Source organism: Salmo salar, chromosome 25 (assembly GCF_965601325.2).
Source record: "Salmo salar chromosome 25, fSalSal1, whole genome shotgun sequence".
NCBI lineage: Eukaryota > Metazoa > Chordata > Actinopteri > Salmoniformes > Salmonidae > Salmo > Salmo salar.
This window is the reverse complement of record NC_138315.1, coordinates 40,183,355-40,200,490: the sequence shown is the minus strand read 5'-3', so window position 1 is coordinate 40,200,490 and position 17,136 is coordinate 40,183,355. Positions and strand designations below refer to the sequence as shown.

The following is a 17,136-nucleotide window of genomic DNA, read 5'->3' as shown; positions in this document are numbered from 1 at the left end:
ACCACCATGTTTAGTGTGGAGTCAGATGGTGATGATGGACCACCATGTTTAGTGTGGAGTCAGATGGTGATGATGGCTTCTTGTCTACAGGGGAAGCTGCCGCTGTCTGGTATGACTGTGACCACACTAGAGGACAGTGAGGCCCACAAAAACTCCTTTCAGCTTTCTGGTAAGACTACTGTGGTGTGTGTATAATGTGTGTGTGATGTGTGTTTAATGTGTGTTTTGTTTATAATGTGTGTATAATGTGTGTTTTGTGTATAATGTGTGTTTTGTGTATAATGTGTGTGTGTAATGTGTGTGTGTGATGTGTGTATAATTTGTGTGTGTGTGTAATGTGTGTGTGTGATGTGTGTATAATGTGTGTTTTGTGTATAATGCGTGTGTGTGATGTGTGTGTATAATGTGTGTGTGTTAGAAGTCGACCGATTATGATTTATCAATGCCAATACCGGTACCGATTATTGGAGGGCCAACACCCCGATACCGATTAATCGGCCAATTAAAAAAAATATGTAATGTGTTTATTTGTAATAATGCCAATTACAACAATACTGAATGAACACTTATTTTAACTTAATATAATACATCAATAAAATCAATTTAGCCTCAAATAAATAATGAAACATGTTCAATTTGGTTTAAATAATGCAAAACAAAGTGTTGGAGAAGACAGTAAAAGTGCAATATGTGCCATGTAAGAAAGCTAACGTTTAAGTTCCTTGCTCAGAACATGGGAACATATGAAAGCTGGTGTTTGCTTTTAACATGAGTCTTCAATATTCCCAGGTAAGATGTTTTAGGTTGTCGTTATTATAGGAATTATAGGACTATTTCTCTCTATACGATTTGTATTTCATATACCTTTGACTATTGGATGTTCTTATAGGCACTTTAGTATTGCCAGTGTAACAGTATAGCTTCCGTCCCTCTCCTCGCTCCTACCTGGGCTCGAACCAGGAACACATCGACAACAGCCACCCTCGAAGCAGCGTTACCCATGCAGAGCAAGGGAAACAACTACTCCAAGTCTCAGAGCGAGTGATGTTTGAAACGCTATTAGCGTGCACCCCGCTAACTAGCTAGCCATTTTACATCGGTTACACCAGCCTAGTCTTGGGAGTTGATAGGCTTGAAGGGGTGGAACGTTCCAACAGGAATCTGTTCCAAAAAACGTAAAGTAAAAGGTTGCCAACCAACAACGCATACAAAGTAGCAACGCATACAAACCTAGCTAACTAGCTGCCGAATAGGCATCAACTCACCACGTAGCTTATTCTTAATGTTTGTCCATAGGCAAACAGACATGTGAGGACAGACATTTTTCGGAATAAACGTGATGAGTGAAAAACGCAATGAAATAGACCACTCCCTACCCGGTATCTTATTCTGCCGCTATACAACTTTGTATGCGTTGTTTTTCGGCAACCTTGTTATTTACAAAGTTTTTGGAATAGATTCCTGTTGGAACGTTCCACAAATTATACCCACCCAGGTTGAAGTCATAAACAGCGCAATGCTTGAAGCACAGCGAAGAGCTGCTGGCAAAACGCACGAAAGTGCTGTTTGAATGAATGGTTACGAGCCTGCTGCTGCCTACCACCGCTCAGTCAGACTGCTCTATCAAATCATAGACTTAATTATAACATAATAAACACACAGACATACGAGCCTTAGGTCATTAATATGGTCGAATCCGGAAACTATTATCTCGAAAACAAAAGTTTTTTCTTTCAGTGAAATACGGAACCGTTCCGTATTTTATCTGAAGGGTGGCATCCATAAGTCTAAATATTGCTGTTACATTGCACAACCTTCAATGTTATGTCATAATTACGTAAAATTCAGGCAAATTAGTTCGCAACGAGCCAGGCGGCCCAAAATGTTGCATATACCCTGACTCTGCGTGCAATGAACGCTAGAGATGTGACACAATTTCATGTTAGCAGGCAATATTAACTAAATATGCAGGTTTAAAAATATATACTTGTGTATTGATTCATAGAAAGGCATTGATGTTTATGGTTAGGTACATTGGTGCAACGACAGTACTTTTTTCGCAAATGTGCTTGTTAAATCAACACCCGTTTGTCGAAGTAGGGTGTGATTCGATGATAAATTAACAGGCACCGCAGGACAAGCTAGATAAACTAGTAATATCATCAACCATGTGTAGTTAACTAGTGATTATGTTAAGATTGATCGTTTTTTATAAGATAAGTTTAATGCTAGCTAGCAACTTACCTTGGCTTCTTGCTGCCCTCGCGTAACAGGTAGTCAGCCTGCCATGCAGGCTCCTCGTGGAGTGCAATGTAAGGCAGGTGGTTAGAGCGTTGGACTAGTAACCGAAGGTTGCAAAAACGAATCCCCCCTGAACAAGGCAGTTAACCCCCGTTCCTAGGCCGTCTTTGAAAATAAGAATGTGTTCTTAATCTGACTTGCCTAGTTAAATAAAGGTGTAAAAAATGTAATAAACAAACATACTGTCAATAATACAGTAGAAAAGTCTATATACAGTATGTGCAAATGTAGTAAGATTAGGGAGATAAGGCAATAAATAGGCCATAGTGCCGAAGTAATTACAATTTAGCAAATTAACACTGGAGTGATAGATGTGCAGATGAGGATGTGCAAGTAGAAATACTGGTGTGCAAAAGAGCAGAAAAACAAAATCAAATATGGGGATGAGGTAGTTGGATGGGCTATTTACAGATGGGCTGTGTACAGGTGCTGCGATCGATAAGCTGCTCTGACAGCTGATGCTTAAAGTTAGTGAGGGAGATATGAGTCTCCAGCTTCAGTGATTTAAAAAAAATTGTTCTAGTCATTGGCAGCAGAGAACTGGAAGGAAAAGAGGAGTTGGCTTTGGGGATGACCAGTGAAATATAACTGCTGGAGCGCATGCTACGAGTGGGTGCTGCTATGGTGACTAGTGAGCTGAGATAAGGCGGAGCTTCACCTAGCAAAGACTTATAGATGACCTGGAGCCAGTGGGTTTGGCGACGAATATGTGGCGAGGACCAGCCAACGAGAGCATACAGGTCACAGTGGTGGGTAGTATATGGGGCTTTGGTAACAAAACAGATGGCACTATGATAGACTGCATCCAATTTGCTGAGTAGAGTGTTGGAGGCTATGTGTTTTGTGTATAATTTGTGTGTGTGTGTGTAATATGTGTATGTATAATGTATGTTTTGTGTATAATGTGTGTGTGTGTGTAATGTGTGTAATGCGTGTGTATAATGTGTGTTTTGGGGATAACGTGTGTAATGTGTGTTTTGGGTGTAATGTGTGTAATGTGTGTTTTGGGTATGTGTGTAATGTGTGTTTTGTGTGTAATGCGTGTGTGTAATGTGTATAATGTGTGTTTTGGGTATAATGTGTGTAATGTGTGTTTTGTGTGTAATGTGTGTATAATGTGTGTTTTGGGTGTAATGTGTGTAATGTGTGTTTTGTGTGTATAATGTGTGTTTTGGGTATAATGTGTGTAATGTGTGTTTTGTGTGTAATGTGTGTATAATGTGTGTTTTGGGTATAATGTGTGTAATGTGTGTTTTGTGTGTAATGCGTGTGTGTAATGTGTGTATAATGTGTGTTTTGGGTATAATGTGTGTAATGTGTGTTTTGTGTGTAATGCGTGTGTGTAATGTGTGTATAATGTGTGTTTTGGGTATAATGTGTGTAATGTGTGTTTGTTTCCAGGCAGTCTATTTGAGTGTGTTCAGGTGGTGTGTAACAGTCAGCAGGACCTGCAGGACTGGGTGGACCATCTGACCCGTCAGACTAGACAAACCACGGCCACCGTCCCCAGCCACAAACCCCTCACTGTCCCCTGCCACAAACCCCTCACTGTCCCCAGCCACACGGTCAGTAACACACACACAAGCATGCACACTTTGAGTGAATTGGTCATGTGTGTAATCTCCAAGCTCTGGGAAATACATTTGAATTTCATAAAACTTCTCTCTCCTTTCTCCTCTCGTTCTCTCATCTCGTCCTCTCCTCTCCTCTCCTCTCCTCTCCTCTCCTCTCCTCTCCTCTCCTCTCCTCTCCTCTCCTCTCCTCTCCTCTCCTCTCCTCTCCTCTCCTCTCCTCTCCTCTCCTCTCCTCTCCTCCCTCCATCAGTTGCCCTCCCACCCTTTGACTCCGTCCCGTCATGCAGAGGGGCGTGCGATGACGGTGGCCCCAGCCTACCACACCCTGCCTCACCCCTCATCACATGGGGCTCCACACAGCACCATGATGTGGGGGCCCCTGGAGCCCCCCAACACCCCCAAACCTTGGAGCCTCAGCTGCCTGCGCCCCGCACCCCCCCTCAGGCCCTCTGCAGCACTCTGCTACAAGGAGGTACGGGAGAGTGTGTGTGTGTGATGGGGAGGGAGGATGTGTGTGATGGGGAGGGAGGATGTGTGTGATGGGGAGGGAGGATTTTGTGTGATGGGGAGGGAGGATTAGTGTGTGATGGGGAGGGAGGATGTGTGTGTGATGGGGAGGATGTGTGTGTGATGGGGAGGGAGGATGTGTGTGTGATGAGGAGGGAGGATGTGTGTGTGATGAGGAGGGAGGATTAGTGTGTGATGGGGAGGGAGGATGTGTGTGTGATGGGGAGGGAGGATGTGTGTGTGATGAGGAGGGAGGATTAGTGTGTGATGGGGAGGGAGGATGTGTGTGATGGGGAGGGAGGGTGTGTGTGATGGGGAGGGAGGATGTGTGTGTGATGAGGAGGGAGGATTAGTGTGTGATGGGGAGGGAGGATGTGTGTGATGGGGAGGGAGGGTGTGTGTGTGATGGGGAGGGAGGATGTGTGTGATGGGGAGGGAGGATGTGTGTGATGGGGAGGGAGGATGTGTGTGTGATGGGGAGGGAGGATGTGTGTGATGGGGAGGGAGGATGTGTGTGATGGGGAGGGAGGATGTGTGTGTGATGGGGAGGGAGGATGTGTGTGTGATGGGGAGGGAGGATGTGTGTGATGGGGAGGGAGGATGTGTGTGTGATGGGGAGGGAGGATGTGTGTGATGGGGAGGGAGGATGTGTGTGTGATGGGGAGGGAGGATGTGTGTGATGGGGAGGGAGGATGTGTGTGTGTGATGGGGAGGGAGGATGTGTGTGTGATGGGGAGGGAGGATGTGTGTGTGATGGGGAGGGAGGATGTGTGTGATGGGGAGCGAGGATGTGTGTGATGGGGAGGGAGGATGTGTGTGATGGGGAGGGAGGATGTGTGTGTGATGGGGAGGGAGGATGTGTGTGATGGGGAGAGAGGATGTGTGTGATGGGGAGGGAGGATTTTGTGTGATGGGGAGGGAGGATGTGTGTGATGGGGTGGATGTGTGTGTGATGGGGAGGGAGGATGTGTGTGTGATGAGGAGGGAGGATGTGTGTGTGATGAGGAGGGAGGATTAGTGTGTGATGGGGAGGGAGGATGTGTGTGTGATGAGGAGGGAGGATTAGTGTGTGATGGGGAGGGAGGATGTGTGTGATGGGGAGTGAGGGTGTGTGTGATGGGGAGGGAGGATGTGTGTGTGATGAGGAGGGAGGATTAGTGTGTGATGGGGAGGGAGGATGTGTGTGATGGGGAGGGAGGATGTGTGTGATGGGGAGGGAGGATGTGTGTGTGATGGGGAGGGAGGATGTGTGTGATGGGGAGGGAGGATGTGTGTGTGATGGGGAGGGAGGATGTGTGTGATGGGGTGGGAGGATGTGTGTGATGGGGAGGGAGGATGTGTGTGTGATGGGGAGGGAGGATGTGTGTGATGGGGAGGGTGGATGTGTGTGATGGGGAGGATGTGTGTGTGATGGGGAGGGAGGGTATGTATGATGGGGAGGGAGGATGTGTGTGATGGGGAGGATGTGTGTGATGGGGAGGGAGGGTATGTATGATGGGGAGGGAGGATGTGTGTGATGGGGAGGATGTGTGTGTGATGGGGAGGGAGGGTGTGTGTGATGGGGAGGATGTGTGTGTGATGGGGAGGGAGGGTGTGTGTGATGGGGTCATTAGAAAATGTTATGTGTTTGGGTGAGGTTGGGTGTCATGGTTTATTTGTGTTGTTCATTTCCATCTCTCTCTCTCTCTCTTATCTATCTATCTATCTATCTATCTATCTATCTATCTATCTATCTATCTATCTATCTATCTATCTATCTATCTATCTATCTATCTATCTATCTATCTATCTATCTATCTATCTATCTATCTATCTATCTATCTATCTATCTATCTATCTATCTAGCTACTAGCTAGCTAGCTAGCTATCTATCTAGCTATCTATCTCTCTCTCTCTCTCTCTCTCTCTCTCTCTCTCTCTCTCTCTCTCTTACCTCTCTCTCTTACCTCTCTCTCTCTCTCTTACCTCTCTCTCTCTTACCTCTCTCTCTCGCTCTCTCTCTTACCTCTCTCTCTTACCTTTCTCTCTCTCTCTCTGTTACCCCTCTCTCTCTCTCTCTCTCTCGCTCTCTCGCTCTCCCTCTCTCTTACCTCTCTCTCTCTCGCTCTCTCTCTTACCTCTCTCTCTCTTACCTCTCTCTCTCTCTCTTACCTCTCTCTCTCTTACCTCAATCTCTCTCTTACCTCTCTCTCTCAATTCAATTCAATTCAATTCGCTTTATTGGCATGACGTAACAATATACATATTGCCAAAGCTTATTTTGGATATTTACAATATAAAAATAAATAAAAAATGAGAATCAAATATTGTCAACGGGACAACAGTAACAACAATAACCAAGGGTCAAAATAACCATATACCATCTCTCTCTCTTTTTGTCTTTCTCTTTTTCTCTCTCTCTCGGTCTCTCTCTCTCTCTTACCTCTCTCTCTCTTACCTCTCTTTCTCTTACCTCTCTCTCTTACCTCCCTCTCTCTCTCTCTCTCTCTCTCTTACCTCTCTCTCTCGCACTCTCGCACTCTCTCTCTTACCTCTCTCTCTCTTACCTCCCTCTCTCTCTCTCTCTCTCTCTCTCTTACCTCTCTCTCTCGCACTCTCGCACTCTCTCTCTTACCTCTCTCTCTCTTACCTCCCTCTCTCTCTCTCTCTCTCTTACCTCTCTCTCTCGCACTCTCTCTCTTACCTCCCTCTCTCTTACGTCTCTCTCTCTTACCTCTCTCTCTCTTACCTCTCTCTTACCTCTCTCTCTCTTACCTCTCTCTCTCTCTTACCTCTCTCTCTCTTACCTCTCTCTCTCTCTTACCTCTCTCTCTCTTACCTCTCTCTCTCACCTCTCTCTCTCTTACCTCTCTCTCTCTTACCTCTCTCTCTCTTACCTCTCTCTCTCTCTTACCTCTCTCTCTCTTACCTCTCTCTCTCACCTCTCTCTCTCTTACCTCCCTCTCTCTCTCTCTCTCTCTCTCTCTTACCTCTCTCTCTCGCACTCTCTCTCTCTCTCTCTTACCTCTCTCTCTCTTACCTCTCTCTCTCTTACCTCTCTCTCTCTTACCTCCCTCTCTCTCTCTCTCTCTCTCTCTCTCTCTCTCTCTCTCTCTCTTACCTCTCTCTCTTACTTCTCTCTCTCTCTCTTACCTCTCTCTCTCTTACGTCTCTCTCTCTTACCTCTCTCTCTCTTACGTCTCTCTCTCTTACCTCTCTCTCTCTTACCTCCCTCTCTCTTACCTCTCTCTCTCTCTTACCTCTCTCTCTCTTACCTCTCTCTCTCTCTTACCTCTCTCTCTCTCTTACCTCTCTCTCTCTTACCTCTCTCTCTCACCTCTCTCTCTCTTACCTCCCTCTCTCTCTCTCTCTCTCTCTCTCTTACCTCTCTCTCTCGCACTCTCTCTCTCTCTCTCTTACCTCTCTCTCTCTTACCTCTCTCTCTCTTACCTCTCTCTCTCTTACCTCCCTCTCTCTCTCTCTCTCTCTCTCTCTCTCTCTCTCTCTCTCTCTTACCTCTCTCTCTTACTTCTCTCTCTCTCTCTTACCTCTCTCTCTCTTACGTCTCTCTCTCTTACCTCTCTCTCTCTTACCTCCCTCTCTCTTACCTCTCTCTCTCTCTTACCTCTCTCTCTCTTACCTCTCTCTCTCTCTTACCTCTCTCTCTCTTACCTCCCTCTCTCTTACCTCTCTCTCTCTCTTACCTCTCTCTCTCTTACCTCTCTCTCTCTTACCTCTCTCTCTCTTACCCCTCTCTCTCTGTTACCTCTCTCTCTCTCTTACCTCTCTCTCTCTCTCCTCTCTGTTACCTCTCTCTCACCTCTCTCTCTCTTACCTCTCTCTCTTACCACTCTCTCTTACCTCTCTCTCATTCTCTCCATCTGTCTCCAGGACCTCAGTAAGAGTCCTAAGAGTGTGAAGAAGCTTCTTCCTAAACGAAAGCCTGAGAGGAAACCGTCAGAAGAGGAGTCTGCCCTGAGGAAGAGTATGTTCCCTCTGTCTGTGTGTGTGTGTGTGTGTGTGTGTGTGTGTGTGTGTGTGTGTGTGTGTGTGTGTGTGTGTGTGTGTGTGTGTGTGTGTGTGTGTGTGTGTGTGTGTGTGTGTGTGTGTGTGTGTGTGTGTGTGTGTGTGTGTGTGTGTGTGTGTGTGTGTGTGTGTGTGTGTGTGGTGTACAGGCTAACCTCTCTCCTCTCATCTCCAGGTACAGCTGCTCTAGAGGAAGATGCTCAGATCCTGAAGGTGATAGAAGCTTACTGTACCAGCGCCAAGACCAGACAGACACTCAACTCCAGTAAGAACACACACACACACACACACACACACACACAGAGAGAGACACACACACAGACACACACACACACACACAGACAGACAGACAGACAGACAGACAGACAGACAGACAGACAGACAGACAGACAGACAGACAGACAGACAGACAGACAGACAGACAGACAGACAGACAGACAGACAGACAGACAGACAGACAGACAGGCAGGCAGACAGACAGGCAGGCAGGCAGACAGACAGACAGACAGACAGACAGACAGACAGACAGACAGACAGACAGACAGACAGACAGACAGGCAGGCAGACAGACAGACAGACAGGCAGACAGACAGGCAGGCAGACAGACTTGTTGATATCAGGTCATGTTGTCATTCTAGGATCAGTATTGTTATTCATTGTGGTTTTAACAGTCTCTGTTCTGTCTCTCTCTTCACTCCTCACCACTCCTTCAATCTTCTGTTGACGTTTCTTCCTCATTTTCTTTTTATTTCACCATTTGTTTTTTTTGTGGTTGTTCTATTACTATGATTACATCTTATCCTTCTGATTTAATCCCTCGTTCATCCCTCGTCATCCACTCCTGATTGGTTATGGTTTGTCCTCGTCATCCACTCCTCATTGGTTATGGTTTGTCCTCGTCATCCACTCCTCATTGGTTATGGTTTGTCCTCGTCATCTACTCCTCATTGGTTATGGTTTGTCCTCGTCATCCACTCCTCATTGGTTATGGTTTGTCCTCGTCATCTACTCCTCATTGGTTATGGTTTGTCCTCGTCATCTACTCCTCATTGGTTATGGTTTGTCCTCGTCATCCACTCCTCATTGGTTATGGTTTGTCCTCGTCATCTACTCCTGATTGGTTATGGTTTGTCCTCGTCATCTACTCCTCATTGGTTATGGTTTGTCCTCGTCATCTACTCCTCATTGGTTATGGTTTGTCCTCGTCATCTACTCCTCATTGGTTATGGTTTGTCCTCGTCATCCACTCCTCATTGGTTATGGTTTGTCCTCGTCATCCACTCCTCATTGGTTATGGTTTGTCCTCGTCATCCACTCCTCATTGGTTATGGTTTGTCCTCGTCATCTACTCCTCATTGGTTATGGTTTGTCCTCGTCATCCACTCCTCATTGGTTATGGTTTGTCCTCGTCATCTACTCCTCATTGGTTATGGTTTGTCCTCGTCATCCACTCCTCATTGGTTATGGTTTGTCCTCGTCATCTACTCCTGATTGGTTATGGTTTGTCCTCGTCATCTACTCCTCATTGGTTATGGTTTGTCCTCGTCATCTACTCCTCATTGGTTATGGTTTGTCCTCGTCATCTACTCCTCATTGGTTATGGTTTGTCCTCGTCATCCACTCCTCATTGGTTATGGTTTGTCCTCGTCATCTACTCCTCATTGGTTATGGTTTGTCCTCGTCATCTACTCCTCATTGGTTATGGTTTGTCCTCGTCATCCACTCCTCATTGGTTATGGTTTGTCCTCGTCATCTACTCCTCATTGGTTATGGTTTGTCCTCGTCATCCACTCCTCATTGGTTATGGTTTGTCCTCGTCATCCACTCCTCATTGGTTATGGTTTGTCCTCGTCATCTACTCTTCATTGGTTATGGTTTGTCCTCGTCATCTACTCCTCATTGGTTATGGTTTGTCCTCGTCATCTACTCCTCATTGGTTATGGTTTGTCCTCGTCATCTACTCCTCATTGGTTATGGTTTGTCCTCGTCATCCACTCCTCATTGGTTATGGTTTGTCCTCGTCATCCACTCCTCATTGGTTATGGTTTGTCCTCGTCATCCACTCCTCATTGGTTATGGTTTGTCCTCGTCATCTACTCCTCATTGGTTATGGTTTGTCCTCGTCATCTACTCCTCATTGGTTATGGTTTGTCCTCGTCATCTACTCCTCATTGGTTATGGTTTGTCCTCGTCATCCACTCCTCATTGGTTATGGTTTGTCCTCGTCATCCACTCCTCATTGGTTATGGTTTGTCCTCGTCATCTACTCCTCATTGGTTATGGTTTGTCCTCGTCATCTACTCCTCATTGGTTATGGTTTGTCCTCGTCATCTACTCCTCATTGGTTATGGTTTGTCCTCATCATCTACTCCTCATTGGTTATGGTTTGTCCTCGTCATCCACTCCTCATTGGTTATGGTTTGTCCTCGTCATCCACTCCTCATTGGTTATGGTTTGTCCTCATCATCCACTCCTCATTGGTTATGGTTTGTCCTCGTCATCTACTCCTCATTGGTTATGGTTTGTCCTCGTCATCCACTCCTCATTGGTTATGGTTTGCCCTCGTCATCCACATTGTTTGCACCACCTACACCGCCCTCCCCCTTTCCCCTCCACATGCGTTTGTACACCACTCCCCATCAGCCTGGCAGGGCACTGACCTGATGCACAACCACGTACTGGGGAACATGGAGCGGTCCAGTGTGGACTCTCCGGGCCACCGTAGCAGCGTGTCGCGACCTGACTTGACTGGCTCAGACCTGTCGGAGGACTCTGACTACGACTCTGTGTGGACGACCCACAGTTACAGGATGGGCTCAGTGTCGCGTAAGAGCTGCATCTCTCACCAGAACTAAACCCCCAAAACGACTGTGGTCGTACCCTTCCGTACCGCGATACCACACAGCACAGCACGTTTACCTCTTAACCTGTGGTCTAGAGGAAAACCAACCCGTTTTTACGTTTATTTATTTCATTTATTTGTATTATTTATTTGTATTCATTTTATGTTTATTTTTATTTGTGTTTGTAATTTTTTGGAGATTGTACTCTCTTTGTTTGAAAATCTACCATGTTACCTTGACCTCTCTCTTTCCGTATTTGTCAGGTAGCTTGTGTTGGGCATGGTCTGGAGTTCTGTGTGTGTGATATTCAGATGGGATTCAGGAAGGAAGGCATTCTATTGACCATGTTCTCTAACCTAGCTCCTGATTCCACATATATTACAGTAGCAAATGTTGTGCTTACATTTGACATTTCCTTAGGACATCCAATGAATCGATATATGTTTGTTAATACTATGACTGCCTTAAGGCTCTTACCCCTGTTGCAGTACCCCTGCAGTATTCCACACACAGGACACAGCATCGACAGTAGTATTTCTACGATATTGGTATTAATAGGATATTATATAGGATATGAGCTCCATATTCCCCTATTAACAGCATGCATGCTTCATTCCCAGGGTGACGATTTACACTCTTATCATCAGATTTGACCCCAATCCAAGATGCAGTACTTTTAAAGTCAATATTCCTTCAACAGCTAAACAATGATATTCTCAAAAGCAGTACAACTCTAGGCCCTAAGCAGAGCCACAAGCCTGGCAGGTCCACTTTCTATATCTCAAGTAGGAAACATATGTTTGTATCCTTCACCACATTACCATGCTCTTCCATGCATTAGTAACAACTCTTCTCGTCAGAAACTATTTCCTTATGCCACGGTAAGAATTCCCAGGGGACAGTTTTTCAAAAGTTATCTGATCTCCGCAGATCAGTCCTCTCTCCGCAGATCAGTCCTCTCTCTGCAGATCAGTCCTCTCTCTCCGCAGATCAGTCCTCTCTCTCTGTAGATCAGTCTTCTCTCTCCGCAGATCAGTCTTCTCTCTCCGCAGATCAGTCTTCTCTCTCTCTCTGCAGATCAGTCTTCTCTCTCTCTGCAGATCAGTCTTCTCTCTCTGCAGATCAGTCTTCTCTCTCTGCAGATCAGTCTTCTCTCTCTGCAGATCAGTCTCTCTTCACAGATCAGTCCTCTCTTCAGATCAGTCCTCTCTTCACATCAGTCTTCTCTCCCTTCACATCAGTCTTCTCTCTGCAGATCAGTCTTCTCTCTCCGCAGATCAGTCTTCTCTCTCTGCAGATCAGTCTTCTCTCTCTGCAGATCAGTCTTCTCTCTCTCTGCAGATAAGTCTTCTCTCTCTCTGCAGATCAGTCTTCTCTCTCTGCAGATCAGTCTTCTCTGCAGATCAGTCTTCTCTGCAGATCAGTTCTCTCTTCAGATAAGTCCTCTCTTCAGATCAGTCCTCTCTCCGCAGATCAGTCTTCTCTCTCTGCAGATCAGTCTTCTCTCTCCGCATATCAGTCTTCTCTCTCCGCATATCAGTCTTCTCTCTTCTCATATCAGTCTTCTCTCTCCGCATATCAGTCTTCTCTCTTCTCATATCAGTCTTCTCTCTCCGCATATCAGTCTTCTCTCTCCGCATATCAGTCTTCTCTCTTCTCATATCAGTCTTCTCTCCGCATATCAGTCTTCTCTCTCCGCATATCAGTCTTATCTCTCCGCAGATCATTCTTCTCTCTCTCTGCAGATCAGTCTTCTCTCTCTGCAGATCGGTCTTCTCTCTCTCTGCAGATCAGTCTTCTCTCTCTCTGCAGATCAGTCCTCTCTCTCCACAGTTATTCTACAAATCATTTGTTTTATTTTACCTAAATTATTTTGTATAACATATGTGATATTATTATATTATTAGTATTATTAGTATTATTTTAATTTGACTGTGTATGTGAATGTTTACAACCGATTAGTGGAACATACAGTTAACCTCTCTCTACATGATGGTGTAATGGTGTCAGCGTTCATACTGGGCATTGAGCATGTGAGGTTGGGATTCATTTGTGCACCACCTCTGTGGTAGAGCATTGAAATGTGTTAACTATGAACAGTTGTGTTTCTGTACCTCCTCTTACCAGCCAACCACCCTAGTGTGTGTATAACATCAAACTGAGTGAATGGTGTAGCCTAGTAATTACACCTGCCATAGATATTGAGTGTCCCTGTACAGTTCAGCTCATCCATACTGTAAATCTACAATGTCAGTGTTGAGGAAGTGTCAGCCAAAAGAGAACTTAGTCTTGTGGGAGAGGTCATATGTGACATACTTATTCATCAACACAGATCAACGTGAACTTAAATAAATGATCTCCTTTTTGTACATAGTGGATGCCAATAGAACCAAATAATAAGCCAAACAGTTGTTTTATGAGTATTTGAGCTAAGAATATGACTGTCCTCTTGTTGTGTTTTCTGCTTTGTGACTGCAGTGTATTCTGTGGTTGGTCAGGTTATGTGACTGCAGTGTATTCTGTGGTTGTTCAGGTCATGTGACTGCAGTGTATTCTGTGGTTGGAAAAAAACTAAAGAAAAGCAAAAACTGAGAGGCAGGATGAAGTGACTGCTTTGTCCAACTGTGTCCTCTGTGTGCGCCAATGATGTATAGGACCTATCCCATACCTGTGATCAAAATGTCCTACCTACCTATCTTACTACATACCTACTGTACCTTCCTAGAAACCTACAATATATACAGACTGATGTACAGTACCAGTCAAAAGTTTGGACATACCTACTCATTCAAGGGTTTTTCTTTATTTTTACTATTTTCTACATTGTAGAATAATAGTGAAGACATCAAAACTATGAAATAACACATATGGAATCATGTAGTAACCAAAAAAGTGTTAAACGATTCGAAATATATTTTAGATTCCTCAAAGTAGCCACCCTTTGCCTTGATGACAGCTTTGCACACTCTTGGCATTCTCTCAACCAGCTTAATCTGGAATGCTTTTCCAACAGTCTTGAAGGAGTTCACACATATGCTGAGCACTTGTTGGCTGCTTTTCCTTCACTCTGCAGTCCAACTCATCCCAAGCCATCTCAATTGGGTTGAGGTCGGGTGATTGTGGAGGCCAGGTCATCTGATGCAGCACTCCATCACTCTCCTTCTTGGTCAAATAGACCTTACACAGCCTGGAGGTGTGGTGAGTCATTGTCCCGTTGAAAAACAAATGATAGTCCCACTAAGTGTAAACCAGATGGGATGGTGTATCGCTGCAGAATGCTGTGGTAGCCATGATGGTTAAGTGTGCCTTGAATTGTAAATAAATCACCATTGTCATCAGCAAAGCACCCCCACACCATCACACCTCCTCCTCCATGCTTCATGGTGGGAACCACACACGTGGAGATCATCCGTTCACCTACTCTGCATCTCACAAAGACACAATGGTTGGAAAGAAAAATCTCAAATTTGGACTCATCAGACCAAAGGCCAGATTTCCACCAGTCTAATGTCCATTGCTCGTGTTTCTTGGCCCAAGCAAGTCTCTTCTTATTATTGGTGTCATTTGGTAGTGGTTTCTTTGCAACAATTCGACTATGAAGGCCTGATTCACGCAGTCTCCTGTGAACAGTTGATGTTGAGATGCGTCTGTTACTTGAACTCTGCAAAGCATTTATTTGGGCTGCAATTTGTGAGGCGGCTGGTAAATTAATTTATCGTCTGCAGCAGAGGTAACGTTGGGTCTTCCTTTCCTGTGGCGGTCCTCATGAGAGCCAGTTTCATCATAGCTCTTGATGGTTTTTGCGACTGCACTTGAAGAAACTTTTCTTTACATTTTCCAGATTGACTGACCTTCATGTCTTAAAGTAATGATGGACTGTCGTTTCTCTTTGCTTATTTGAGCTATTCTTGCCATAATATGGACTTGGTCTTTTACCAAATAGGGCAATCTTCTGTATACCTCCCCTACCTTGTCACAACACAAACGATTGGATCAAACGCATTAAGAAGGAAATAAGTTCCACAAATTAACATTAAGAAGGCACACCAGTTAATTAAAATGCATTCCAGGTGACTACCTCATGAAGCTGGTTGAGAGAATGCCAAGAGTGTGTAAAGCTGTCATCAACGCAAAGGGTGGCTACTTTGAAGAATCTCAAATATAAAATATATTTTGATTTGTTTAACACTTTTGGTTACTACATGATTCTATATGTGATATTTCATAGTTTTGATGTCTTCACTATTATTCTACAATGTAGAAAATAATAAAAATAAAGAAAAACCCTTGCATGAGTAGGTATGTCCAAACTTTTGACTGGTACTGTGTATGACAAGAGGTCCCAAACACTGTATCATTGAGTTGTGAATAAATCTGTCTTTTGTTAGCAGTTGGTATTTGGGGTGTTTTGTCAGAACCTTATTTCACTGTGTTGGATGTCACTGTCAACAAGACTCCAGGCTAAACTATTACAACAGGAAATGTGAAAACAAAATGGTGTCTTTTCTCTCACGCTGTATTCTTGTTGTTGTTTTATTTTTGTCTGCAACAGCCAGGGGTGTGGTGAGGTAAAACCAATGAGGGGTCAGGATGAGGAAGAAGTAATATCTCTCATCCTCCTGCTGTTCTTCCTCTCCAACATGGCTCCTCTGTCCTTCTGTCGTTGTGTCTCGTCGTTCTGTGCATGACTAACTAACCCACGGCCTCTCCAGTCACATGTGTTTGTCCTCATTTTGCTTTTCTTATCATGTAATCAATCACCAACCACGAACTCAGTCACTTATGTTAGCTAAACTGCTGTGGGTAGAAGTTGACCTTAGGCACAGATCTAGGATTAGCTTACTCTCCCACAATTCTAACCAGCCATTAGGAGTTGGAAGTCCAAACAGACCTTAGATCAGTGTATCTAGTGTGTTGTGTTTGTCTGGAACAGGGGCGACGCGGAGTGACACAGGGCTGCAGGTCATCATCCCCGGAGAGGAGATCATCATGGAGGAGACGATGAGCAACAGACATTCTGTGGTTGGAGAGAAGTAAGACCTGCTCCTTCCCTCCTCTTCCTCTTCTTCCTCCTCCTCTTCTCCCTCCTCCTTTTCTTCCTCCTCCTCCTTCTCTTCTTCCTCCTTCTCCTACTCCCCACCCAACTTCCTCCTCTTCTTCCTCCCTTATTCACCTTCTCCTACTCCCCACCTCTCCTATCTCCTTTCCACCTCCTCCTCCTCCTCTTCTTCCTCCCTTATTCACCTTCTCCTACTCCCCACCTCTTCCATCTCCTTTCCACCTCCTCCTCCTCCTCTTCTTCCTCCCTTATTCACCTTCTCCTACTCCCCACCTCTTCCATCTCCTTTCCACCTCCTCCTCCTCTTCTTCCTCCCTTATTCACCTTCTCCTACTCCCCACCTCTCCCATCTCCTTTCCACCTCCTCCTCCTCCTCTTCTTCCTCCCTTATTCACCTTCTCCTACTCCCCACCTCTTCCATCTCCTTTCCACCTCCTCCTCCTCTTCTTCCTCCCTTATTCACCTTCTCCTACTCCCCACCTCTTCCATCTCCTTTCCACCTCCTCCTCCTCTTCTTCCTCCCTTATTCACCTTCTCCTACTCCCCACCTCTTCCATCTCCTTTCCACCTCTTCCTCCTCTTCTTCCTCCCTTATTCACCTTCTCCTACTCCCCACCTCTCCCATCTCCTTTCCACCTCCTCCTCCTCCTCTTCTTCCTCCCTTATTCACCTTCTCCTACTCCCCACCTCTTCCATCTCCTTTCCACCTCCTCCTCCTCTTCTTCCTCCCTTATTCACCTTCTCCTACTCCCCACCTCTCCCATCTCCTTTCCACCTCCTCCTCCTCCTCTTCTTCCTCCCTTATTCACCTTCTCCTACTCCCCACCTCTTCCATCTCCTTTCCACC

At 45.3% G+C, this 17,136-nt stretch overlaps 1 protein-coding gene across 1 annotated transcript in view; it reads left to right on the top strand.

Moving 5' to 3' along the window:
• Positions 1 to 17,136, top strand: part of LOC106595682 (rho guanine nucleotide exchange factor 7) — a 79,642-nt gene that overhangs the window by 50,490 nt on the left and 12,016 nt on the right. Inside the window, exons 11-17 of the mRNA XM_082969239.1 lie at positions 91 to 169; positions 3,703 to 3,866; positions 4,126 to 4,347; positions 8,253 to 8,346; positions 8,563 to 8,652; positions 11,031 to 11,213; positions 16,164 to 16,263. Coding sequence (XP_082825365.1) covers positions 91 to 169; positions 3,703 to 3,866; positions 4,126 to 4,347; positions 8,253 to 8,346; positions 8,563 to 8,652; positions 11,031 to 11,213; positions 16,164 to 16,263 — 932 coding nt within the window. The remainder of the gene's footprint in view (positions 1 to 90; positions 170 to 3,702; positions 3,867 to 4,125; positions 4,348 to 8,252; positions 8,347 to 8,562; positions 8,653 to 11,030; positions 11,214 to 16,163; positions 16,264 to 17,136) is intronic.